Here is a 26,263-nt window from a genome sequence, read left to right on the forward strand (position 1 = left end):
AATGGCTGACTGAATCAAATAAGCTTTTTCTGCGTCGTCATTGCTTACGACTTTTTTTTTTAATAGTTTTTATTAATTAAAATTTACTTATTTTATTGTTTTCGCTAAAAATTGTAGCATTGCGGAGCCAAGGTGATAATTGAAAAAAATATATATATTGAATGTCACGAATAACTTTGAGATAAATCGAGTATTATCTCGTTTAATTTTACAAATTAAAATACTTAATCCTAAAGTTAAAATATTTAATAAATATCATTTTATTTGATTTAAATGTTTTCTTAAAAAGTATTCAGGTAAATTTATATTTCGATAAATATATATTGACATAAAATTAACATGTTCTCTTCAGTTCTTTGATAATAATAAGCACTAAGGTTTGAATTTTCAAATCCCATCATAGTATGAATTTTTTTTCCTTCTTGTTCTGTATGCTCTGAACGTCTCTGTCCATGACAAGACAAATCCCGAAAACCAAACGATCATGTCAATCCAACTCAAGTGCTCCTATCTTTCTGTATAGTGTACAAATATACCTTTACCATAATCAATCTCCAATTTCAGAGAAAATGGAAATTTGGTTTTCCTTGATCATCACCATCTCTATCTCTGCTCTGCTAAAAGCCATTTTCGATGTTTTCTTTCCTTCCAACAAGTCCACCACCTATTACATCCTTCCTCCTGGCCCCGTCCACTTCCCGATCATCAGCAACATCTTATGGCTCCGTTATTCCTTTTTGGAACTCACGCATTTCATTCGCTCCCTCCACAACAAGCTTGGTCCTATGATCACTGTCCACATCGGTTCTCGCCCCGCCATCATTATCGCCGATCGTTCTCTTGCCCACCAAGCCTTAATCCAAAAGGGCGCCATTTTCGCCGACCGCCCAGAAGCCGATACTATTAGAAAAATCTCCTCTTGTAATCAACATAATATCAACTCGTCATTTTATGGTCCTACTTGGCGGCTCCTCCGCCGAAATCTTACATCAGAAATCCTTCATCCTTCTCGAGTGAAGTCATACTCTCATGCTCGCAGTTGGGTTTTGCAAATCCTCCTTAAAAGGTTAGACTCGCAGTCGAAATTTGGAAAATTACCCGTTCGTGTCGTGGATAATTTTCACTTCGCCATGTTTTGTCTTTTGGTGCTTATGTGTTTTGGAGACAAACTTGACGAGAAACAAATTGAAGAAATTGAGAGAGTAGAGCGTGCCGCGATTCTGAATGCTCGTAAATTTGCTATACTCAATTTTTGGCCAAGATTGACGAAGATCTTGTTCCGTAAACGTTGGTCAGATTTCTTTCAGCTTCTAAAGGACAGAGAAGAGGTATTACTTCCACTGATCAGAGCTAGAAAGAAGGTGAGTGAAGAGAGACAAAGGCAGTCTAACAATAAAAAAGAAGATGATTATGTGTTGGCTTATGTTGATACTTTGTTAGATCTGCAACTTCCTGATGAGAAAAGAAAGCTCAGTGAGAAAGAAATCGTTACTTTATGCAATGAATTTCTTAATGGTGGCACTAACACTACATCTACAACTTTGCAATGGATAATGGCGAATTTGGTTAAGTATCCGCATATTCAAGAGAAGCTCTTTATGGAAATTAAAGGAGTTGTTGGAAATGAAGAGAGAGAAATAAAAGAAGGTGATTTGCAGAAGATGCCATACTTGAAAGCTGTAATTTTGGAAGGGTTAAGAAGACATCCACCTGTACATATGTTGTTGCCACATGCAGTGAGTGAAGATGTAATTTTGGATAAATATTTAGTACCTAAAAATGGGACTGTAAATTTTATGGTTGCAGATATGGGATGGGATCCAAAGGTTTGGGAAGACCCCATGACATTTAAACCTGAGAGATTCCTTAGCGTTGGTAAAAATGGCGATGATGTATTTGATATAACAGGAAGCAGAGAGATCAAAATGATGCCGTTTGGGGTAGGCAGGAGAATTTGTCCTGGCCATGGCTTGGCAATGCTTCATTTGGAATATTTTGTGGCTAATTTGGTTTGGAATTTTGAATGGAAAATTGTGGATGGAGATGATGTTGATTTAACTGAGAAGGAAGAGCTTACAGTAGTTATGAAAAACCCATTGCAGGCCCACATATTTCCCAGGTGCAGAACCTAGTTGATCTCGTCCATTAGCTAAGGTGGTTGTGTACTATGTTATGAAATCCTTGGTGGCTTGCCTGGTGAGCCAATTGCTTGTATACACGCATACATATCTTTTTCTATATGTTTTGTCTTTGGCTTTACATGTGAGTGTCCGTGTATTATCTTATAATATATAACACTTTTTTAAGTATCATTCGTTTTAACTAACTTTTTTTTAAATTTAAATTAATATAATACTTAATTATTCTATGTAACGTTATATGAAAAATTACTCAAATAGCTAACAACAACTACTAAAATAATTAATTTTGTCAAATAAATCTAATATAAATTCAAAATGTAATAAAGCAAGTCAAAATACTTTTTTTTTTTTTTTTGTTAATGTTCTTAAATTTTTAGTAATAAAAATTATTTATAATATTATAATTCATAATATATAAATTAATAAGAAATTATATATATATGAATTAAAACACATTTACTTACCATGAGTAAAAATCAGTAAGTACAAACATGTAATGTAGGTTATAGAAAATTAGTTTATATAAGGCTGGATATATAAATTATATATAATAGCTTTGTCGGATCTAAAGTCAAGAGCCACACACCCAATCGGCCACCATTGTGGTATTCCGATTCCCGTCATCTGCTGTCAATTTAAAAAGGAAAAAAAAAAAAAAAAAAAAAGAGTCATGGATATTTTCTGCTTGTTTTTGGAAGTTTTAGGATAAAGAAAATAAAAAAGAAGATAAAGGTGAGATGACATCCACCGTGGCAATATAATTGCCAAATATATTGCTGTTGATACACGTCATCACGCGTGCAATTTACTCAATATTTTTGGTTCTCACCGAATGTGTGAAAAGTTACGAGATTATTTCGAAAATACAGTAGACAATAAAATTTTTATAACCAAATTCATTAGGCAATTTATATATTCCGCGGTTTATATAAAGCATTCAATGGTCTATGTAATTGACGTTCTTCAACAAACCAAAGTAGCCTTGTTCGTCCTCATACAGTGGGAATCCGGAATATGGATAAGTGGTAGATATGGTGGGAATCCGCAATAAGGTTTTGTCCTGGATTTACTACTTCAGCAGCACTCATTCGCAATTTTCTATTTTAGTGCTCATTCGCAATTGGGAGTACAGATGCTAATTGTTATGATTTTGGAAAAATCATGCTATATTAAAGTTGGAGGGACAACATATTAAAATTTTATATTTTTAAGGGAAGAAAATAATCAAAATGGATTTAAAATAATAATTCGGTTTCTAAAGTTATTTCATCGTACATCAGTTACAATAAAAAATTAATTTCAACACCAGTAAATAGAGGAACCAATTTGCTAACGGAAGTATGATTAACTAGCATATGGGTGGGTGGGTTCGTTGTAAGTACGTAACTCACCGATTTCATGCTTGGAGATTGTTTCCTGTAATTCTGGAAGACAGCAAGTAACTAACTACAGTGCAACTATCATGAAATGATTTTCAAAACAATTGTGGATCGGATGGCCATTTTAGGAATTAATTACTTTTCTTATCCTCCAACGAAACAGCATTAATGACCGAACAAAAGAAGCTTCTTCTGTTTTGTCATTGCTTACGACATATTTTTGGATGCCATTTATTATTTGGCAAGGCCTTGTACTAAATAAATTCTAGGTCGCTATTGAAACTATTTCATTTTTGACATCACTCCTGTCCTGGTACAAGTGTTTTGGCCCTAAAATTAGTAAATAATAAATAATAAATTTGCTCCTTCTTAATGTACTTTTTTCTATTATTTTTCCAAAAATTCAATTTTCAATTTTTCATATTTTTGGGAGAGTTTTATTAGCTTTCCATTCTTTTTTTTTTTTTTTCATTTTCAATTTTTCTAATTCTTTGCAGTTTTTGCACCGTATGCAATAAGAAAATAATATGTACTTTTATAAAAATTATATTAAGATAGGAAAATGGTAAAGCAAATGTCAACTTCAAGTGCAGTTGGGAATTTTAGGTAATTACTAAATTTCCTGTCATGAATGAAACAAACATCCGAAAAGAGAGAAAGAAATAAGATGTTTTTAATTATAAAAGGACAAGTTTGCTCGGTCACCGTGACATAATTGATCCTTTCTTCGTCTTAAAAAATTTTACAAAAGATGCTGATTGGAGTTCAAATGCTTTTCGTACCAAATATTATTACTAATTTAATAAATATTATTTAAAAATTATTATATAAAAAATTATTCTGCTAAATAATTTATACGTTCTTCCAATCCATTCGCACTCCAATTTGAATATTGAAATACCATAATATGACTTTTTCCTTGTTCTTCTACACCTTAAGGCCACTCCGTGTCAAAACAAAACCTCCAAACCAGATAATATGCAAGTTATTAAACTTAAATATTCAGACCAAATACATTGCACTGAAAATTCTTTTTTATTTAAATAATAAATTAATAAATGTAGTTCCCTATATAAGTATTGCTTAACCGTAATGAATTTCCAATTTCAATCAAACACCTGCGAAAAATGGAAACTTGGTTTTTCGTGATCATCACTATCTCCATCTCTGCTCTGCTAAAAGCCATTTTCGAGGTTTTCTTTCCTCGCATCAAGTCCGCCAGCCTTCCTCCAGGTCCCGTCAACTTCCCGATCATCGGTAACATTTTATGGCTTCGTTCCATAGCCGCACTCGAGCCCATCATTCGCTCTCTCCACAACAAGCTTGGTCCTATCATCACTCTGCACATCGGTTCTCGCCCCGCCATCTTTATCGCCGATCGCTCTCTTGCCTACCAAGCCTTAATCCAAAACGGTGCTGTTTTTGCCGACCGCCCAAAAGCTGATGCTATAAGACAAGTTGTTACTTCTAATCAACATAATATCAGCTCCTCATTTTATGGCCCTACCTGGCGGCTCCTCCGCCGAAACCTGACATCAGAAATCCTTCATCCTTCTCGAGTTAAGACATACTCTCATGCTCGCAAGTGGGTTTTGCAAATCCTCCTTAATAGATTTGGGTCGCAATCGAACTTTGGAAAATTACCCCTTCGCGTTGTGGATAATTTTCATTTCGCAATGTTTTGTCTTTTGGTGCTTATGTGTTTTGGAGACAAACTCGACGAGAAACAAATTGAAGAAATTGCGAGAGTAGAGCGTGCCTCGATTCTGAATACTCGTAAATTTGCTATACTCAATTTTTGGCCAAGATTGACGAAGATTTTGTTCCGTAAACGTTGGTCGGAGTTCTTGCAGCTTGAAAAGGACAGAGCAGATGTATTAATTCCACTGATCAGAGCTAGAAAGAGGGCGAATGAAGAGAGACAAAGGCAATCTAACAATAAACAAGAAGGTCAGTATATGTTGTCTTATGTTGATACGTTGTTAGATCTGCAACTTCCTGATGAGAAAAGAAAGCTCAGTGAGAAAGAAATAGTCACTTTATGCAATGAATTTCTTAATGCCGGAACTGACACTACATCCACGGCTTTGCAATGGATAATGGCGAATTTGGTGAAGTATCCACGTATTCAAGAGAAGCTCTTTATGGAAATTAAAGGAGTTGTTGGAAATGAAGAGGAAGAAGTAAAAGAAGATGATTTGCAGAAGATGCCATACTTGAAAGCTGTAATTTTAGAAGGGTTAAGAAGACATCCACCAGCACATTTTGTGTTGCCACATGCAGTGAGTAAAGATGTGATTTTGGATAAATATTTAGTACCTAAGAATGGAACCGTAAATTTCATGGTTGCAGATATGGGATGGGATCCAAAAGTTTGGGAAGACCCCATGTCTTTTAAACCTGAGAGATTCGTTGGCACTGGTGAAACTGGCGATGATGTGATTGATATAACAGGAAGCAGAGAGATCAAAATGATGCCATTTGGGATAGGAAGGAGAATTTGTCCTGGCTATGGCTTGGCAATGCTTCATTTGGAGTATTTTGTGGCTAATTTGGTTTGGAATTTTGAATGGAAAACAGTGGATGGGGATGATGTTGATTTAACTGAGAAGCAAGAGTTTACAGTAGTTATGAAAAACCCATTGCAGGCTCGCATAATTCCCAGGTGCAAAATTTAATTCGTCTTCTCTGATGAATACTGTAGTTATGTAATATTATGTTATGAAATTCCCATGGAATTGTTAATTTTTGCTTGTTAATACCAAGTGCACTTGATTGCTTAATGAGTATTTCCCTCAACAACACAGGTTCTTTTTTTGGTTTCTTTATGTTTTCAAACAAAGGAGCTATTGATTTCATAGGTTTAGTGTTTGTTTAGTTTAAAATTAGATCTTACAAATTTGTCTTATAAAAAACAGTTTAAAATTTTTTTTTTTTTGTGTAAACCCGTTATCCGAACTTATTATCAGGGGTCTACTAAATACGATTCAGATTTAAGTCACATTTAACACTATTTGCCTATCTCTACAGATGTGTTTAGTCCTACAAATATATTTAGTAGATTTGATCCGAGAGCTCTTTGCACATATTCAATCTGGGTTACCAAATGAGCTCTCACCTGTAGTTAAACCAGTTTACAATTTTAGATTGATTACGTATTCTCAATTCTTTAAGTTGGTCTAATTAGTAACTTTACTGATGATTCTTAAATTTATTAGCATATGCAGAACATCAATTTGTATAATATTAAGAATCTTGATATAAAATTTCATAAATTTTGATGATTGAAATATTATAAGATCAAATCTGAGATTAGAATTTTATTCTTTATCTCTCCTAATACTCCATTTTTGGTTAAAGAACAAAATGGATAGAAAGAAAGAAACTTTACAAAATATTAAATTAAAGAGTTTAGAGAGAGAAAAAAAAAAAAAGCTGTAACATTACTATATATATATATATATATATTAAATGATATTAAAAAGCATCAATTTTGGCTGTTTTTATAATTTTAGCCTTTTTGTTTTTTAATTTTGGCAATTGTAACATAGCACTATTTTCATTGCAATTATAGCTTTCGTCCTGTGTCTGTTGCGAAATTACTGATATTGCAATTAGTAAGATCTACATTTCGACACCTCAGCCCCACATCACCGGACCATGTCAGCAAAAAAAAGAAAGGCTAAATGACGAAAAAATTCTCAATTTTGAGTATTTTTGTAATTTTAACTAATTTTAGGTGCAATGCCATTAAATTACAATTGACCTAAGAGTAGATCATTCTTTTCTTTGAAATTTAACAACAAAAACTCTTTATTATTGATGGAAAGACATAGAATATAACCGTAGCAAACATGAAGATAAAGTAATTTATTTAAAAAAAAGACAGAGATAAAGAAATTATTTTTAACAAAATATATGGACAAAATTATAATTTTTTCATATTTTAGTTATCCCAGGACATGTTTAGTCTATATACTATTAGGCCACTTGACAATATTTTACCTTGATAATTGGTATCCATTATTCACACCCCATATCATATGGAATCAACATAGCCCAATACTATCATGATATTATGTTCTTGTATTTTTTTTTTTAAATATATATATATATATATATAAAGGAGAGTGAATATAGTTAAATTAAATTGAGAAATTCACCACAGTTAAATTAAACATTCAAATATTTTTAATAATATTTTATTTTCATTCAGACCCTTGAGTCAAATCATTGATTTTTATTGTTAGTAAATGGTTTACAACAAACAAATTAGTTTCATAATTCATTATATTACTTAATAAATATTCATGTTTTTGGACATTTAAATTGTTCTCATATGGAATTAATCCCATTATATAATTATGTCACTTATTATTTGTGTTTCATAATATTTGTTTTAAAAAAATCATTAAATCTATTTAAGTTAGAATAAATTATTGAGTAAATTAACTATATTACCCTTAATTTAATACTAATTTTCTGAAAAAACCATTAAATTGAAGTAATAATTTGTTGACTATGTAAAAAGGGTAAACATGAAAAAAAGATATTTATTTCTCTTTAAAATCATAAATGTGACAAGTATTGGAATAAATTATTTTTTTAAACGCGACAAATATTACGAAACGAAATTTTTTTTTTCTGAAAATAGAAAATATTATTAAATCAAATCAGAAACAAAAATGGCTTCAATGTTTGAAGAAAGCTGAAACTAACCATGAAAATCAGTATACGAACAAGGTACGCTGGCCCAAGCGTGCGCGGCTTTGTTAACTGATATAAACGGATATTGTATTTGAAATGAAGCCATTCCCATGTAAAAATGATTTTGCATTGGCTGGTACAAGACGAATATTACATGTCAACAAAACTATAATCAAGTAATGAAGATTTAACAGTGTAATTAATAGTGCAAGACAAATATTTATTTCATAAATAAGAATAATTATACGAAAGAAGTGGACTTTATAGTTCAGAAATAATCTAACCTTGTTCTTTCTTTTTTTGTTTTTTTTTTTCTCGTACCAGTAGTTATTGGAAAAACAACTGAAGCCATTAAAGAAAGGGACATAAGGTGAATCACAGCCTAACCATAAACCATTTATTTGGACCTTGGAGATACATTGGCTTGCAATGGATTCTTCATCATAACGGTGAATGCTTCTCCGATAAATCAATATCTTCATTATTTATAGCTTTCCACTCGAAACTCCAAATCAAATTAGCCACAAAATACTCCAAATGAAGCATGGCTAAACTATAACCAGGACACATCCTCCTTCCTACACCAAAAGGCATCATCTTAATCTCTCTGCTACCGGTTATGTCAAAATCAAGTAATTCTCCTTCATCATTCAGAAACCTTTCAGGGTTAAAAGCCATTGGATCGTCCCACACTTTTGAATCCCAACCCATTTCAGCTACCATAACATTTATAGTTCCCTTTTTAGTTATCAAATACTTATCCAAGGTTACATCTTCGCTTACTGAATGCGCCAACAAAAGATGTCCTGGCGGGCGTCTCCTTAATCCTTCCAAAAGTACTGCTTTTAAATATGGCATCTTTTGCAAATCTACTTCTTTCACTTCTTCTTCTCCATTGCTTACAACACCTTTGATCTCCACAAATACCTTCTCTTGGATTTCTGGGTATTTTACCAAATTTGCTATTATCCATTGCAAAGCTGTTGAAGTAGTATCGGTGCCTACGTTAAGAAGCTCAGAGCATAAACTAACAATTTCTCCTTCTTCAAGCTTTCTTTTCTCATCAGGAAGTTCCAAATCCAACAAATTATCAACATAGGATAGAACGATATCTCTTGCTCGTCCTTTTTATTTATTCTCGTTTCCTTTAATTCCTTCCGAGCTCTTATTAATGGAATCAAAATATCTCTCTGTTTACTACAAATCTGAAAAAACTCTTCCCAGCGTCTGCGCATGAAAATCTTACTCAATCTTGGCCAGAAATTGAGGACACTAAATTTGCCAAAGCTTAAAAGTATTTGCCGTTCAACTTCTTCGATTTGTTTGAAAATGGTTTACTACGGAAACAGGCAAACCAGATTTAGCTTGCGATTTAATACGGTTACGAAGGATTTGAAGAACCCATTTGCGCGCATTTCCATATGATTTGATACGCGATGGATGGAGAACTACGGCGGTGATATTACGCCGGAAAAGACGCCAAGTAGGGCCATAGAAGAGCTAATGCTATGCTGATTGTAAGAGGCAATTCTGACTATAGGTAAAGCTGGTGGACGGTCAGCAAAAACAGCCCGTTTTGAGCAAAGGCTTGGTGGACGAGGGACCGGTGGGCCATAAATGGCGGGACGAGGCCCGAAGTGACGAGTGAAAATCGGGCCGAATTTGGAGTGGAAATAGCGAAGGATTGGCTCAATGTCGAAGGAGGACCTGCGCAGCCATTGGAGGTTTCCGATGATCGGAAAGGCAATAGGACCGGCAGGAAGGCGATGGTTGTGGGTAGTAAAGGGAAAGTTAAAGATGGACTTGAAGAGGGCGGAGATGGTAAGTGAGAATAAGATGATAAACCAGAGTTCCATTTTGGAGGTGAATGAAGAAACGGAGACGAATGGTATTTATACATGAATTATTGGAAACTGCAGAGAAAGGTTTTTTCACTTGAAGCTTACGTTTTTTATCAGAACCGAAACATTTGGAAATGTTAATTTAATTTAATTTAATTGTGTATTTGTTTGTTTTTCATAGCAGATTATCCACTTTGGATGAAATTTATTTCACAAAAATTAAGAAAATACAGAAGATTATTTATTCTTGGCATCCAAGATAGTTGATTGAGTCATAAGAAATACAGCATCACTAGTGCTTGGCCCGGAGAGGACGAGTATGTGTATTTGGTTACGAAACAAAATGTAGCAGAAGGACTCTCTTTTTACAGAGGCTCATTTTTGAAACAGGTCCACTGCTATTGGTACAAGCTCGTGGACCATGCTATCTGTTCAGCTTGAATCACAGACCAAACCAAAATTAAAATTTAAGTTAAAAAATCAAAACTCATCCACCACAAATTGATGGTTCACAAGTAGATTAAGATTCATTTTAATGTATAAAATTAACTAGAATCGATTTAGAATATTGTGACAGAATCCATTTAGTCTCAATTCTAATCTATTCATTTTATAGGCGAATTGTGTTCGCTTGTGATGATCTATTTTAATAATCCATGAATTAATAAATTGTCTTAATATTCAAACTCAATTGAAGAGAAAGAGTAACTTAATAAATGTTAGAAATTAGGTTACTCTATTAATAAAATGTCAAAAAATATAAAAAAAATTAAGAAAATATCAATATTAATAAAAAATAAATTAGTAATCCGCAAACTAATCTTATATAGCTTTTGTGATTGACGATAACAACAATGATAATCAAATAGTAAAATAATAATGAAAATGATATTATTTTAATATTTACAGTCAGAGTTACATTTTTTTTAAAAAGAAATTTCAAAATACGACATTTATTACATATTGCATAGAGATAAATGCTAACCCAATGAGTTTGTGGCCCACTAAGCCCCAAACATGTGACTGCCTCAAAGCCCATATCCTCTCTATAAAAATAGAATCCTAATCCTTCTCTGCTTTTCTTCTAGCAAGACAGATTGAACCAAATTCAAAATTTGAATTTGTGTAGATATATAAGGAAGAGAGGGGAAAATGGCGACTCCAACCAACGACATGAAGAGTTTCTACAGGCAAAGGAAGAGCAATAGAGGTGGCATCACAAAATCAACTTCTAAATCGAAGAAGAAATCGCCCAAACACGCCGCTACTATCAGCTCTGATATCACTCAACCAAAGGCCTTGATTTCTCATGGTGCTCCCGATCTTCAAGGTCTCCTCTTCTCTCTCTTTCTCTCTAATAAGTGTATTTCTTTTTCGTCTGTCCTATTCTGCGTTTCTGTGCTATTTACCTTTTTTTTGTCGCGTGTAATTTGTGGCTTATTCAATGCTTTTGTTTAAAGTTTGATCTCTTTGTTGAAAAATTGCAGTCTTGAAAATTTTGAATCGTAAAATGGAACTTTCCGCTGGAAATTCTTTTAAATCATTTTTTAACTCACGATTAAGCGCATTTTGACACTATTTTTGCCAAAAATCCTTAGTATTAAAATGAGAAAATGAAAGCCAGTTAAATAATTTGGTTCTAGAAGTTAATTAGATTAGTCTGAGTCTCAAGGTTAATCCCTCAACTCAAATGATTTCGGGTTTTCGAAAAAAAGAAAAAAAAAGTGAATGAGCTTTCCCTGTTTTTGTGAAACTGAGAACAATATAATCTTGTCAGGTAGATGAAATGGGGTGTAAAGTGTAATCATTTGTAATTAGCATTAGGTTTTTTGCAGTGTTTTTAGGAGAAGTAATAATTCTTTGTGCTGTCTTCTTGGTTGTAATAGATGATTATGACAAACAAGAGGATGTCTTGAGGCAATTTGACATGAACATGGCATATGGGCCATGCCTTGGGATGACCCGGCTGGCAAGATGGGAGCGTGCTCAACGATTAGGTATGAACCCACCTAAAGAAATTGAAGGTATGTTGAAGAGTGGAAAGGTTAGCTTAGAATGCCTGTGGGATGGCCGTGTTTAGAGCTTAATAATAAGCTGCTTGATGTATTATTAGAATATAACGTAATGCTAGTTGTTGTGCTTTCTTCATTTTGTGATGTTCATGTTCAGCCTCTGGCTGATCTCTACTTATCAGTATGTTTATTTGTTCTGTTCTGATGGACAAATTACCTTGCTGATCTTAATGGAGCGACTTTCTTTGTGATATTATGCGAAGTCTCAACGCTAAATTATGATATTGCTGTTCTGCTTGGAATTTTGATTTGATCCCCTTTCTGAAATGATCTCTCGCATTGATTACATCAAAGATTAAACAATTCAAATATTAGTAATGTGGCTGGGCTCAGCGAGCGCACACAATAATTTGTTCTGATGAATATTGCTTCTTGTTGAGTACCAAATGTTATGAAAGATTGATCGTGAAATTGAATTCTGGTTTGGTCCCATCCATGCATATGACAATTGTCTGTGTAAAAGAAGGGTACACACTATGAAAAAAAAGGCATAATTGCAATTTCTTTACTAGCAGTTCTTTCAGCTGCTGAAACTTGAATTACATTTGAATATTGATCACAACCGTACAATAAATTTGCTTTATATGGAAATTGCTTAGAATTACAACAAATGATAGTATTTGTAATAAATATATGAATGTATAATAAGGTTAAAAAAAAAATCTAAAAAACCTACAAAAAATTAAAGAAATTTCAATCTTATGCTACTCGCTCTTCTTCCTAGTTTTGTATTTGTCATCATCTGAAATATATGACCACCAATAAATTGGCAAAAGTGTGCACACAGCCTGTATTAGAAGGGCTCTGGGAAGCCCTGAAAAATCATCTCCTGTGACTCCAACATATGATGCTAGTGCAACACCAAGGTATCCACTCACTATGAATGCAAGGGCTATAGCAGATGCTACAAGCGCCATCAGTGACCCCTCACACCCCGGTGGGCATAGCTGCGCTATTAGAACATTGAAAGGCAGAATCTTAAAGAAGAACAGTACCTCTAAAAGGCCTGAAAAGATTATGACGTACAATGCATCTGGCACCCCTGCACTTCGATAAAATCCCTTAACAAATAACACATCAGAAATCATGAACACTGCCATTGTAGCTTGAATAGCTGCAATCAATTTTCTTGCAGGAATTGTTTTCAAGTAACGGTTGTAGATTACACTCCATAGAAGCATTGCAGCCTGACCAAAAACCTTAGAGATCCCTAGTAGGGATGAATCAACCTTCAGATATTGTGTTTGATAAAAGAACATGGTTCCCGTCAACGTTGGAATTATAGCATAAGATGCTGCAAACCATGCTATCGAGTAAGCAATGTCAGGTTTCTTTAACGCAAGTGAGAGCTGTGAAAGCTGTTTTCTAATCCCAACACTTGATGAACTTTTAGGAAGGTTAAGGGAGCTTTCGCGAACCGCAAGGGTTATAAAAAATTGGAGAGCAACTATGAAACCGAAAAAGAGAAACATAGCTTGAGGGGAAAATCTAGCAATGGCAACACCACCCAAAAGGTTTCCAAGGACACCGCCAGCGGAGGAAGCAATCCAAACAAAGGACTGAAGCTCACCTGAAGATGACTGAGGTTTTTTAGAAGAGGTGGTAAGTTGTTTTCCTATCTCAGCAACAATGGCGTCATTTGCAACCTCTGCTATTGAAGCACCAAGATTACTAAGGAGAAGGTACATGCTGATGCAGAAGATGGAGAGGCTTGATTGTGGGATTATTGAAATAGCTATCCATGAAATTGCTTGTAGGAATGCTGCAACAACAAATGAACAAGCATAATTAAGAAGAAACTTTAGTCCATAGTTATGAGAATCAAATATGGAATATCATAATTCTAGGTTGAATAAGGGTAAATGATATAGGAGGTTACTGAACTTTGATGTTATTTCTAATTTGATTATAGAATATTAATTATAGAATAGACTTCATTTTCACTCTAACTAGAAACAAATAAATGAAATTTTGGTTCCAGTACACAGGACTCAAGCGCAAGGAGATAGTTGGGATAGTTAAAATAGATGGATTGCAGGAAAATTGAATGCTCAAATAATTTAAGAGATGAGATTCTGCTCCCTGAATTCACACTTCAGAATTGAAAGCAATATCTGCAAAAGAAATTCTAATAATCTACAAATTCAAATCAAAATGGCTAGCTGTGACCGGAAAATTCTAGAAAGAACATGATTGTTACACATTTACAGTTCTTAAATTACAAATCTAACTTTGGAAAATCAGATTTCTTTTCATGAAAAAAATTAGCAAAAGAAAAGTAAGAAAACAAATAGTTAGGGAAATAAATTAAAATTCCAATTCCAAACAAATTAAAAGTAAAACTTGGCAATTCACTCACCACCGAAGACAATATATGGAATGCGATGCTGGCCGGAGATGTAAACGGCATCGGAAATGATGCCGTAGAAAGGCTTCCCAACCATGGGGAGATTAGCAGAGCTCTGAAGGAGCTGGAGAGTGGAGGGGTCCACATTCAGAGCGTCTTTTAGGAAAAAATTCACTGCCATCCATGGAAAGCACCTAAAACCTTGGACCCAGAACCCGAGTCCGAGTACTACTCGGATCGGGTTCCAATCAGTAGAAGAAGAAGAAGATACCATTTCCCAAAATCTATGAAAGGTTAAAATCTCTGGTAATAATGTATATATAATTCTTCAGGGAATTGATAGGCTTTTATTACGGTGGTGGAGTTGGCGGAGGCGGTGGCGGTGGGATCAGATGAGGACACGTGGAGGAGGGATTCAAAAAGAAAAAGAAAACGTAGATCTGTACAAGACATTGGGTTGCGCGAAAACCGTGTCACTATCTTCTGCTACAAGGGCTTCAAAGTTAAATGGACCGTTTGATTTATGAAATGTTTAGGTGTATACACCACGTGTACATTCTTTATTTCTTTTTGCTTTTTGCTTTTTACCAAAAACTTTATTTATTTATTTATTTTTTAATTTAATAATAAAAGGGATTATTTTTTTATGATAATTAGTATTACCAAAGTGGACTGTCTTATGAATAATGTACTTATTGTCAAATTCAACTTTTTGAATGCAATTATATATGTAATTATTTGAATTGCAATACTTCAACTATGTGGATTTATTATATCAAAATATAAGTGATTTGCTAGTTTTAAAAAAAGAACTAAATCTTATCTAGGGATCATACTAAGAAGTATGAGGTTATGTTCCACCATATTAATAAAGGTTCTATCTTTAAAATCAAACTGCATTTTCATTTTTGGGAATTCTTCAAACTGTAATGTAGAGAATTCAACATAAATATAACGCTTAATCTTGCAAAAGGGAGAACGTTCCCTATCTTCTGCCATTACAAAACGAACAACTTTACCCGCGATTGAAGAAAGGGTTAAATACTTTCTTGCAGAGAGGTCTAGTCGGTTGGATATGGTTTCTGATACTTTGAATGCATACAGTGGTCCATTAGTTTGCTCTTTATTCAGCTAAAATTACAAGTATTCTGCTTTCATGGATTCAGGTTACGGCCTTCACTATTCTGCCTTTTTCAAGAGTATTTAACATTAAAATGGAAATTGCATTTTCTTTCAAAAATTTAAATTAAGAGCAATCCCAAACATACCTTTCATCCACTCATGTAACAAATGCCATTTAAAAACAATTCTAATGGAATGATTATCCATCTAAAAACTGCCAAAACATTCTTAAGGAGAACTAAGCAAAATTTGAGAAATTAGTAATGACAGAGCAACAAATTGTCAATCGTGTTCAAAGAAAACAAAGGACCAAATATAGGACAAAAAAATTACAATGAAAATTCCATTTTCCTTCATCTATTTTATTTTGCAAGTGAGTAATCAATCCAAGAAAGTATAACATTGTGTATCAGAGCAAGTACTTCTCAACAACAGTCCTGCCGAACTTCTCTTGAACATCCTTTGGAGTTTCAATCTGGAAAGCAGACACAAAAAGAATCAATACAAACACAAAAAATAAGATCATTATCATACCATACCAAACTGCATTACTTACAGCATTCAAAGCTTTAAAAAGAGCCTTAACAGTGTTATGAGGATTCCTTGAGCCAATAACCTGACAAAAGAGTCGAGTTTCAACACAAGCTTCTAATAAAGGACTTCACTAGTTATGCAGATTCAGCTTACAAGCCCATTACCTTGGATTTGACATTTTTGAAACCAGCTAAATGCAAAATAGTTTGGACGATTCTTCCGGCTTTCATACCCGTTCTAGTAGGGGCTGGCCACAGATATACCTATGGGAATAAACAAATATGAAATGAAGTAGAGAGAGCTGGAGATCAGAAAGGATCATGGAGATGGTGGAAAAGAAAATTAAAAAATAAAATACCTTGGTTTTCTTGTATGCTGTTTGTATTGCATGTGCAATTGTATGCTCCTCATGCCGCTCTACATAGTGGAGATTCTGAAAGCATTTCTCATATGCCTGTTTGTTAAATCAAATTGAACATACAAAATCACGCACAAAGATTTTTTCGGATAAGTTACAAATAAATTAACAAATTATACAAGCAAATCAGTAAGATCCCCAAAGAGAAGACAATGGTTATCCACTATATTTGCAATAGAATAAATTTCCGACAAACAGGCCATTAAAGTTCCAATATAACTGGAGAAAAGAGACAAGACAATATATTTCTCTCTAACAAAATAAACAAAAGGAAGAGGATGCCCATAGGAAAGTAGGCAAAGTTAATGACCCCATAAGGTCAAATCAATAGTTTATTGTACAAGTTCCAGAAATGGCAACATTTTCTGGTGCAGATAACAATGATGATCCGGGATTAGACAATTCAAATGTTAAACATATTTACTTTGTCAAGGGCAAAGGAAACACATTATTTCATTAGGTTCATTAGGAAGGAAGAAAGGTCAAATAATATTATTTGAATGTAGATCGAATAAGATATATCACTTGCAATAGCAAGCACATGCAGACATAGTATTGCAATAAGAGCACATAAGATATAGACACGGGTTTAGTTTCTGCCCTCCCCGATGCTCAAAAAACTTGAACTAGCAAAAGTTTCACCTCTAAATTCTGCCCTCCATATAAATCAAAGATCTACTTCAGATCATAAAGAATTAAGAACTCTTTACTGAAATTGGAAATTAGTACAATCATTTGCCAGCAAGGGCTTTTTTCTCAAAATCACATTATCTAAACCTACATCACAATTCTCCACAAAGATCTCTCTCATTTTAATGCACATAGAACCTTTAAAAAAAGAAGAGTTGATGAAAGTAACCTACATGCACAGGAATCTCACAGATCAGGTTTATGGACCAGAAAGCAAACTCTCTTTTACTACCATAACCCTGTAGTAATATCAATATTGAGGGTGCATATGTGCACAAGCCTAAGACACGGAAGAGGGAGAGAGAGAAAAAGCTTTCTGTTGAGTGTGTTCTGGTATTTAAGGTAAGTATCCTTAAATTGTCCATTTTAAAAAAAAAAAAAAAAAAAAACCATCCACGCAAGAGAATAAAAATATATCCTGCAGATGATTCATATGCTCTCCACAAATTACATTCACAGAAAGTACCAAAAGCTTTTCATATTGCAACACTGAGAGCACTGAGTGCTTTAGGGTCTATCTATTGATGTCCAGCAGGAGTCATGTCAAGCATTATTGCAAGCATAAAATTTTATATTTTAATTTTGAATACAGACGCATGCAGGTACATAGTAGTGTCAATGGCATATGATATCTCAGATGCAATGCTTTTAAGGAAATATCTAAGATAGCAAGAGTACTCTAAATAATAAACTATCTGGTAAATTTGCCTCTCATGATAATATTGGACTGATCATACTCTGTAGCAATGTTAATTTAAGTATTAGAATATAAACCAAAATTCAATCGTACACCCACAGCCTGCACAAAGCAAGGCAGCTCACTGTAGTGTCTAGCAATAATCTGTCATGCAAGAGGCCCTATAAATAATTGAAAATAAAAATAAAAAACCATATAGCACTACTGAATTACCTTTTGGAGAGCTACAGGGATTGCTGGGCCTTTGGCTTTAGCAAAACCGATAACACCGTGATAGTTTCCGCAAGCTAAGATAGCAGTGTACTTGACCACTTGTCCACCCTAAATCATAGATGTCCAGAAGAAATGCAAGATTTATGTATGGAATACTTCCAAATCGAAGAGACTCCAGATAAGGCAGTACAGTAATACCTTTGTAACTTTGCAAGTTCGATTCACATCTATCAATTTCACATCAAAACCCTGCCATTATTCAATAACAATCTGGGTTAATAAGGGATCATAAAACTAATCGACACAAACATGAAACAAATCTGAATTTATTATTTATATAGTGGTTTCAGTAAGTTGATTATAATTCATGAGAATGATCTCTATTTGAATCAAACTTTTACAAGGACCAACCACTACGATCAATTAGAAGATAAAACAAAAAAACTCAAAAACACAATGGTAGCTCTTGCTTGATCTTAAATATCCTAATTAACTCCTTAAAAAAGCCTAATGACCACTAATCAGTAAACAACAGTTTCTAAAATCTGATGATTCATCCTTAATTATATAGTCAAGTTACTTTTGTTTTACCTGAATAAAAAAAGGAAATATATTTCCTCACACAAAGAACAAATTTATTGAGCATTATCACCTGAGTGATGGATATTATCTCTTTTCACCACAGAAACTTGAGAAATGAAAAAAAAAAAAAAAGCTTTAGATACAAGAATTAAAAAAAAAAAAATTCAGAGACCATTGTAGACAGTATACACATTGTAGCACCATTAATTAACTTAAAAAGTCAGATAAAACTTAATCAGAACAGTAAAGTGCAATAGAAAACATTTGCCTGTCAACTAGGAGGCGTTAAGCAAAGCATAGAGCATTTCCTTTATATTTCTTGGTTAATTTGACTCCAACTGTGGTTTGAACTCCAGATCTCGGAATATGAATTACCCTCGAGCCAGATTGAACTAAGATAATTTTAACTAATTCTAAGAAGCTATTAGAACAATGTACCTAGCAAGAGTTTAATTACTTACTTTTCTATACATTGGTCTCCTTTTCTTTTCTGTCAAAGAATTTCTCTCCTCCGCAAGATCTCTGATCTCCTCCTCAAGAACCTTCCCCTTCTTTCCAAAAGTATGATCTAACTCGGCTAACTTCTCTTCAAGTTTCTTGTCAATAGCATTGAGCTTCTCTAATAATATGTCATCTCTTTCTTTCATGTCATCAAACTCCTCCTCATCATCAGTCTCGCGTTCAATCATTTGCTTTTCTTCTTCAAAATCAGCCTCTTCCGTACCATCAACATTGGGGCCATGCTGAATAACTCCATAATTGGCTGGATTATTGGGATCATAAGCTTCCTTCCATTCCACCAGTCTCATGGCCCTATTTAATTTCTGTTGAAGAATAAATTTATCCTTTCCTTCTGCTATTTTTAGACGATTCATTAGCTCACCGATGACTCTGTATTCAGGACGAAGCTTAAAATGTTTTTGCTCGAACTTGTCAATTCTACTCATCCATTTGAAAGCCTCATCAAGTGTCTCTGTATTGAAAAAAAAAATGAAAAAGAAAACACACTTACCCAATCAATCAGCTACTAACTACAAAAGGACTAACATTTTGGGTATGCATTTAATGAGAAAAGACACGGTTGAACATTTACATATCTACACACCAGAAGCCACAAAATTTTCGAGTAACTCCGTATGGCGTTTATGCTTCTTCTCAAAAAGCTCAAATCTTTTTGTATGTGCTTCCTCCTCCTCATCATCGCTATCTGAATCAGATGGTTCTTCATAAAGATTCAAATCCTCACCAACGGCCTTCAGTTTCTGTTCCTCTAGCTTCTTTATCAATGGTCCTACGCCCATGTAATCCTCTTCATCTTCTTTATCAATGTCATTGGTATCTAGTCCTGCACGCTTTCTTGCCTCTCTTTCGCGCTGTTTCTCGCGCTCGAGCTCGGCCAGCAGGTCATGGACGACACGGCTGGATTCGGAGGCGGAAGTGGAGAACTGAGTTTTGGAGGAATATGAGAATGGTGATGTTTGAGTTGCGGGAAAGAAGTGTGGGAAAGTTGTACTTTTCCGGGAAAGTTCGGGAATTGGGGGTACTCTAGGTTTTCTGATGGAGTGGGAGAGAAGAAGGCGGGACCAAGATTTGCGTATCATATTTAGGTGCTTGTTATCGGATCATTTCACAGAAAGAAGGAAAATCGACAGACAAAGAGAGAGTGCAAGAAAAATTTTGGAAGAGAACGCTATTAGGGTAGTGTAGGGTTTTTCTTCGTTCTAAACCCTTCAGGAAACTGAGGCCCAGTAGTTTAGGCGTGGGCATCCATTTAGTGGCCCTAGGGTTAATTTACGTCCGCCGTAACTCTTTTAAAGAATTTCCTTCTAGCGCCGGTGTAGCATTTGCGGATGAAGACCGACATGTCGTTCGATGACCGAGCAAAAAATGTAATAGCACCTTGCTCTTACGACCTGTTATATTAGTTAGATGTACGACGTCGGTTCCGAAAACAAGTTGCGTTTCAATTCGTTTCGCTTTAATTCCGACCTTCTTTTCTCTAGGTTGTGCTTGCAGAGCCATGAAAGCTCTCTGCCACAGCAAGGCGAAGCTCATCAAATCAAAATAAAGAGAGAGGAAGTATGATAAAGTATTTAAAAAATCAAACAAGATCCTTCTCTCCCTCAGTTTTCCTTTCAAAATCCCTTACTTTCTCATCAACCAAACACCATTCTCCTTCCAATTCAAAACCCCACCAAAACCCAGTACCTGTCAAATTCACTCCTAGTTTTCATTATATTCACACAAATGCAAGCCCACCTACTAAATCTGACCTCTATGCCTCATTTTTTTGCACTCTTATACATCTTTACTTGACCTGTGGCAGACTCTCCAAAGCTACTAAGACATTCCACCACATGAGAGAATATAATGTTATTCCCAGTTTTCCCTTGTGGAATCAACTTATTTACCATTTCAATGCCTTTGGGTTGGTCTCTCAGGTATGGGATATTTACACTGAGATGTTATGTTGTGGAATTTTGCCTAATGTATTTACTCACAATGTATTGGTACATGCTTGGTGCAAAATGGGTAATTTGGTTTTAGCCTTAGATTTGCTTAGGAATGTTGATATTGAGGTTGATACAGTTACATATAATACAGTTATATGGGGGCTTTGTCAGCAAGGCTTGGCCAATCAGGCATTTGGGTTTTTGTCAATCATGGTAAAGAAAGATACTTCCTTTGATTCTGTTACTTGTAATATATTGGTCAAAGGATTTTGTAGGATTGGGCTCGTGCAGTATGGAGAGTGGATTATGGATGCTTTGGTTAGTGGAGGGATTTGTAAAGATGTCATAGGCTTTAATACATTGATTGACGGGTATTGTAAAGCTGGAGACATGAATCTTGCACTCAACTTGCTGGAAAAAATGAGGAAAGAGGGTGTTTTGCCTGATATTGTTACCTATAATACTTTGATTCATGGGTTTTGCCAAAAAGGTTATTTTGACAAAGCAAAGATCCTACTTGATGAGATTCTGGGGTCTAGGCGGGAAGAAGATAGTGATCTTGTGTTTTCAAAGACTGCTGATAAAAACAAGGATGGCTTTGTGAATTTGGAACCAAACCTTATCACACACACCACCATCATTAGTTCATATTGTAAGCAGCATGGCCTTGAGGAGGCACGTGATTTATATGAAGAAATGATCAATAATGGGTTCTTGCCTGATGTAGTTACTTATAGTTCTATTGTAAAAGGCCTCTGCAAGCATGGGAAGTTATCTGAAGCAAAAGCACTTATGAGAGAGATGGAGAGGATGGGTGTGGATCCCAATCATATTGCTTATGGTACACTTGTTGATGCACTATTTAAAGCAGGGACTGTTTGGGAAGCTTTTGTCTATCAAAGTCAAATGGTAGTTCGTGGAATTGCCTTTGATTTGGTTATGTGCACCACATTGATGGATGGGCTTTTCAAGTCCAGGAAGCCCGATGAGGCAGAGCACATGTTCAGGGAACTTTCAAAACTTAATCTCATTCCAAATGGCATTACTTATACAGTATTGATTGATGGGCGTTGCAAATTAGGGGACATGGAAAGCGTGGAGTCTCTTTTGCTAGAAATGGAGGAGAAACATATTATTCCAAATGTCATCACTTATTCCTCCATTATAAATGGATATACTAAGAAAGGAATGCTCGATGAAGCTATTAACATTATGAGGAAGATGTTGGATCGAAATATTTTGCCAAACGCATATATTTATGCTACACTAATTGATGGCTATTGCAAAGCAGGAAAGCGAGAAATTGCTCAGGATCTCTACAATGAAATGAAATTGAGTGGATTGGAGGAGAACAATGCTCTCCTCGATGTTTTGCTAAACAACTTGAAAAGAGAAAGAAAGATGGATAAAGCTGAAGGATTACTTAAAGATACGATGTCTAGAGGCTTGTTGCTTGACCATGTTAACTACACATCTATGATGGATGTCTTCTTCAAGGCGGGAAAGGAGTCAGATGCTCTTAACATGGTCGAAGAAATGACAGAGAAAAATATACCATTTGATGTTGTTGTCTATAATGTGTTAATAAATGGTCTCTTGAAACATGGAAAATATGAACCAAAATCTGTTTATCTTGGAATGAGAGAGTTGGGTTTGGCTCCAGACCTTGCTACATATAACACCATGATTAATGCGTTCTGCCGGCAAGGGGAACTGGAAAGGGCCTTAGAGCTGTGGAATGAGATGAAGGGCCATAAGATAATGCCAAGTTCAATCACTTGCAACACCCTGGTAAGAGGTTTTTCTAAAGCCGGTGAGATTGAAAAAGCAATGAATGTTTTGAATGAAATGTTGGTTCGGGGAATTCACCCTAACGTGGTCATTCATCGGGATTTGCTTGACGCTTCTTCAAGAAGTGGAAAGGGTGATACGGTCTTCCAAATGCATGAGCGACTGGTTGCTATGGGACTTAAAGTTGATAAAAATATTTATAACAATCTGATTGGGGTCTTGTGCAGGCTTGGAATGACTCGGAAAGCCACTTCAGTTTTGAGAGATATGATCAGGAATGGACATATGGCAGATACTATCACTTACAATGCCCTTATAAATGGATATTGTAAAGGTACTCATGTCCAGAAGGCTTTGGCCATATATGATCAGATGTTAGATGAAGGGGTTTTGCCAAATATTACTACTTACAATTTCCTTCTACGTAGTCTCTTAGCAGCCGGTTTGATGTCAGAGGCAGATAAATTGTTCCATAAAATGAAGGAAAATGGCTTCAAACCTGATTCTTCAACATATAATATTTTGATCTCTGGCCATGGTAGGATTGGGAATAAAAAGGAATCTATAAAACTTTACTGTGAAATGGTTGCCCAAGGTTTTGTGCCCACAACCGGCACCTATAATGTGCTTATCAGTGATTTTGCCAAGGTAGGAAAGATGCATGAGGCTACAGAGCTTCTAAAGGAGATGCAAGAAGTGAGAGGTGTACCTCCAAATTCTTCCACTTATGACATACTAATTTGTGGATGGTGCAATTTATCTAAACAGCCAGATCTAGACAGGATATTGAAAAAGAATTACCGAACCGAGGCTAAAAAATTAATCATAGAGATGAATGAAAAAGGGTTTGTCCCGTGTGAAAGTACTATTGCTTGTGTCAGTTCTACTTTTGCTAGACCAGGAATGATGCTTGATGCTGCAAAGCTACTGAAGGAAACATATAAAAGAAAGGGTGTGTAGAAGAGGAAGAAAACATTAGGCGAGTATCTGTGCCAGTGAACACAGGTATTGCTGCAGTGAACCACTGTGTTTCTATTGCTTGTTCTCAAAAGCTTCAGGTATGGCAGCGTACACTATAGGCTTCTCTTATTATTAATTTTTTATCTGGATTGCTATTTTCACCTGATTTAGTTATTTCCTTTTTCTTTTTCTTGCCAACAATGGTATTGATGAGCAATATTCCCCTTTTACGCTTTTTTGTGTTTTTGAATTTTCTGATTAGAGGGAAGAATTAGGCTGTGAATTGTCTTATATATGCTTCTTGTTCTTTCTTTATAGTTTGACCTAGTAATGTAGTTTTTGAAATTAACTTTGCAGAACAACTTCACTCTCCCCTACTCTTAGTTCACGATATCTCCATCTGTCTGAATGCTGGGAAGTGAAAGTATAAAACTGATATACTACTGGTTTAAGCTGGGAAGGATACTGCAGGAGAACTTAATATCCTTGCGAAAATGGAGGCCCTTTATTATCTTACAATATTGTTACTGGAAAAACATGGCTTAGTTTTGAGATGCTACCATCACGAATGGACAGTAGTTGCATTCATCAGTTTGATGGTATTTTGGATGTTTAGAGCTTTTGGTTGGTCATTTTCCTGCAGCCTCCAGCCACCAGAGGCAATCCTATTGCTTAATCATTCTGAAATTGCATCCTTAATTTTGATGATGTTGACTGGGCAAGTTGATACCTGATAGTGCATTTGTTACATATGTACACGTATTTTTTGGTACATTAGAATGTTAAATGAGCTACACAATAAGGGGTAATTCTCCCTACCAATAGGATAGAGATCCCAAGGCTTTACTATTGGACTGTCTGCTTGGGGACATATGTACAGAGGTATGCCTCATCAAATGATATCTTTTATTATTATTATTATTATTATTATTATTATTATTATTATTATTATTTTCTAATATCAAAGCTTCCATATGAATGCCACACGTGAAATGTCATCTTTCAACTTCTCTAACAGTATTTGTTTCATGCTTTCTATAGCTAACATGTGAAAGTTAATCAATGGATGCCCTCATATTGTATTCTCTCCTTGTTCACCTCTGGGTCTAGAATATATATCATGCATTTGGTTGGACCATGCTTCAATCTTTTCAGCCAGACCAATAGGTAAGAAACAAAAAAAATTACTATTGTGGTTGATGTGTTTCTGTTGATTCTGGCAGATGTCATCATTTATCTGAAATGCAGGGAAGAGAGATGAAGCAGAAGCAGCTGTGTCTAGATATTAGGAGGAAAGTGGCAATACAATGAGGCAGCTAGCTCTGAGCCATAGGAAACTTGGAGCTGGTTGATTATATCTGCACAGGTAAGATTGTCCAATTAGTTGGGAAGTTTGAGAAGATAGTGGAAAATTTACACTTCACAGTGATTCAGCAAGTTCATTGAAGTTATCCTCCTAACTTCTCGAGGAAGACTATGAACTCCAATTTTGGTGTTATCAGTCACCACCAGAAGTTTATGCTTCGAGGTAAAATCAGGGAATATCTTCATTACATCGACGTTCGAGGTAAAATCAGGGAATATCTTCATTCTGACAGTGAACTTGCTGTAGGCAAGCACTCTGTATTATGCAAAAGAAGGTTCAGTATTCTGTATTCGTTATTCAGGAAGATAAGAGAGGAATAATGTGATTTCATTAAGATCACGCCAATACAATTAAGAAAGCAGAAAATTATATCTCATTTTTCAGTCAATTTATTTAATTATCCACTTTATTTTGGAATTGGATCTCTATTGCTGGAGATTGAAATTGTCGTTTTCTGAAGTCAATCTATTTAATTGGAATTATTTAAATATCATTGCTTTTCGAGATTTGGTGTGTCAAATTGCTTTAAAATTTTCTTTTCACTTGTTGGAGCCTTGAAGGCTATCTGGATATTACTCACCGTCTCTCTTAATTTTTCTGAATATCTTGACAGTCTTGAATTAATTAATTCTTGCAATTGACTCATCCCGCTCAACTCCCTATCAAAGAATTAAGTTAGGTAGTAAGCAATTTTAATTTTCATAAAAGTGAGAATACAGATTCAATCTCTGAAAAATACATTTTAATTGTACTTAATTTTGATGTGTTATTTTCAAAACGCATGGCTTTGGCAACAATAATGAAACCAAGTATCTAGTGTCTGGCCACGTGGAGGATTATATCTCCTAGTTATGAATATATTAAAAAAAAAGGGACTAAAAAAAAAATTAGAAGATATTATAATAATGGCTAAAAGGTTTACCCAATTATGGTCCTGTCAAAGTAGGGAC

General features: G+C 34.9%; 6 protein-coding genes and 1 pseudogene across 7 annotated transcripts; 4 read left to right on the forward strand and 3 right to left on the reverse strand.

Annotated features, from left to right (window-relative positions):
• The first annotated feature begins 385 nt into the window (after window positions 1-385).
• On the forward strand, window positions 386-2,309 carry LOC105632489 (cytochrome P450 89A2). Its single transcript, XM_012214879.4, has one exon. It carries the CDS (start codon window positions 453-455, stop codon window positions 2,130-2,132), a length of 1,680 nt encoding a protein of 559 aa, XP_012070269.1. The 5' UTR covers window positions 386-452; the 3' UTR covers window positions 2,133-2,309.
• A 2,241-nt stretch (window positions 2,310-4,550) lies between these two features.
• Window positions 4,551-6,303, forward strand: LOC105632490 (cytochrome P450 89A2). The gene has a single exon (XM_012214880.4). The coding sequence runs from the start codon at window positions 4,648-4,650 to the stop codon at window positions 6,196-6,198; it is 1,551 nt and encodes a 516-aa protein (XP_012070270.1). The 5' UTR covers window positions 4,551-4,647; the 3' UTR covers window positions 6,199-6,303.
• A 2,135-nt stretch (window positions 6,304-8,438) lies between these two features.
• Window positions 8,439-10,416, reverse strand: LOC105632687 (cytochrome P450 89A2 pseudogene; annotated as a pseudogene).
• A 720-nt stretch (window positions 10,417-11,136) lies between these two features.
• On the forward strand, window positions 11,137-12,336 carry POLD4 (polymerase delta 4). Its single transcript, XM_012214881.3, has 2 exons — window positions 11,137-11,398; window positions 11,955-12,336. Exons 1-2 carry the CDS (start codon window positions 11,221-11,223, stop codon window positions 12,146-12,148), a joined length of 372 nt encoding a protein of 123 aa, XP_012070271.1. The 5' UTR covers window positions 11,137-11,220; the 3' UTR covers window positions 12,149-12,336.
• A 281-nt stretch (window positions 12,337-12,617) lies between these two features.
• LOC105632492 (Major facilitator superfamily protein) lies at window positions 12,618-14,895 on the reverse strand. The gene is made up of 2 exons (XM_012214883.4): window positions 14,500-14,895; window positions 12,618-13,902 (listed from the first exon to the last, which is right to left on the reverse strand). The coding sequence occupies exons 1-2, from the start codon at window positions 14,759-14,761 to the stop codon at window positions 12,845-12,847; spliced, it is 1,320 nt and encodes a 439-aa protein (XP_012070273.1). The 5' UTR covers window positions 14,762-14,895; the 3' UTR covers window positions 12,618-12,844.
• An 838-nt stretch (window positions 14,896-15,733) lies between these two features.
• Window positions 15,734-20,518, reverse strand: LOC105632493 (Ribosomal protein S5 family protein). The gene is made up of 8 exons (XM_012214884.4): window positions 19,849-20,518; window positions 19,205-19,716; window positions 18,360-18,410; window positions 18,162-18,269; window positions 16,502-16,597; window positions 16,308-16,406; window positions 16,166-16,225; window positions 15,734-16,084 (listed from the first exon to the last, which is right to left on the reverse strand). Exons 1-8 carry the CDS (start codon window positions 20,342-20,344, stop codon window positions 16,019-16,021), a joined length of 1,488 nt encoding a protein of 495 aa, XP_012070274.1. The 5' UTR covers window positions 20,345-20,518; the 3' UTR covers window positions 15,734-16,018.
• A 165-nt stretch (window positions 20,519-20,683) lies between these two features.
• Window positions 20,684-25,689, forward strand: LOC105632494 (PPR repeat protein). Of its 2 annotated transcripts, XM_012214885.4 has the most exons (4): window positions 20,684-24,045; window positions 24,305-24,829; window positions 24,989-25,114; window positions 25,196-25,689. In XM_012214885.4, the coding sequence occupies exon 1, from the start codon at window positions 20,825-20,827 to the stop codon at window positions 23,945-23,947; it is 3,123 nt and encodes a 1,040-aa protein (XP_012070275.1). In that variant the 5' UTR covers window positions 20,684-20,824; the 3' UTR covers window positions 23,948-24,045; window positions 24,305-24,829; window positions 24,989-25,114; window positions 25,196-25,689. The 2 variants fall into 2 exon arrangements, with proteins under 2 accessions (XP_012070275.1, XP_037492502.1); XM_037636574.2 differs by lacking the exon at window positions 24,305-24,829.
• Window positions 25,690-26,263: the final 574 nt, after the last annotated feature.

This window comes from Jatropha curcas, chromosome 2 (assembly GCF_041381405.1).
Source record: "Jatropha curcas cultivar XTBG-Jc1 chromosome 2, XTBG_Jcur_1.0, whole genome shotgun sequence".
Lineage (NCBI taxonomy): Eukaryota > Viridiplantae > Streptophyta > Magnoliopsida > Malpighiales > Euphorbiaceae > Jatropha > Jatropha curcas.

Coding starts and splice junctions, on each gene's coding strand:
- LOC105632489 (XM_012214879.4), top strand. CDS start 453: ATGACAAGACAAATCCCGAAAACCAAACGATCATGTCAATCCAACTCA.
- LOC105632490 (XM_012214880.4), top strand. CDS start 4,648: ATGGAAACTTGGTTTTTCGTGATCATCACTATCTCCATCTCTGCTCTG.
- POLD4 (XM_012214881.3), top strand. CDS start 11,221: ATGGCGACTCCAACCAACGACATGAAGAGTTTCTACAGGCAAAGGAAG. Junction 11,399..11,954: donor TGGTGCTCCCGATCTTCAAG/GTCTCCTCTTCT, acceptor TGGTTGTAATAG/ATGATTATGACAAACAAGAG.
- LOC105632492 (XM_012214883.4), bottom strand. CDS start 14,761: ATGGTATCTTCTTCTTCTTCTACTGATTGGAACCCGATCCGAGTAGTA. Junction 13,903..14,499: donor TCCATATATTGTCTTCGGTG/GTGAGTGAATTG, acceptor TTGTTGTTGCAG/CATTCCTACAAGCAATTTCA.
- LOC105632493 (XM_012214884.4), bottom strand. CDS start 20,344: ATGATACGCAAATCTTGGTCCCGCCTTCTTCTCTCCCACTCCATCAGA. Junction 19,717..19,848: donor CGAAAATTTTGTGGCTTCTG/GTGTGTAGATAT, acceptor TTTTCAATACAG/AGACACTTGATGAGGCTTTC. Junction 18,270..18,359: donor GAACTTGCAAAGTTACAAAG/GTATTACTGTAC, acceptor TCTATGATTTAG/GGTGGACAAGTGGTCAAGTA.
- LOC105632494 (XM_012214885.4), top strand. CDS start 20,825: ATGATAAAGTATTTAAAAAATCAAACAAGATCCTTCTCTCCCTCAGTT.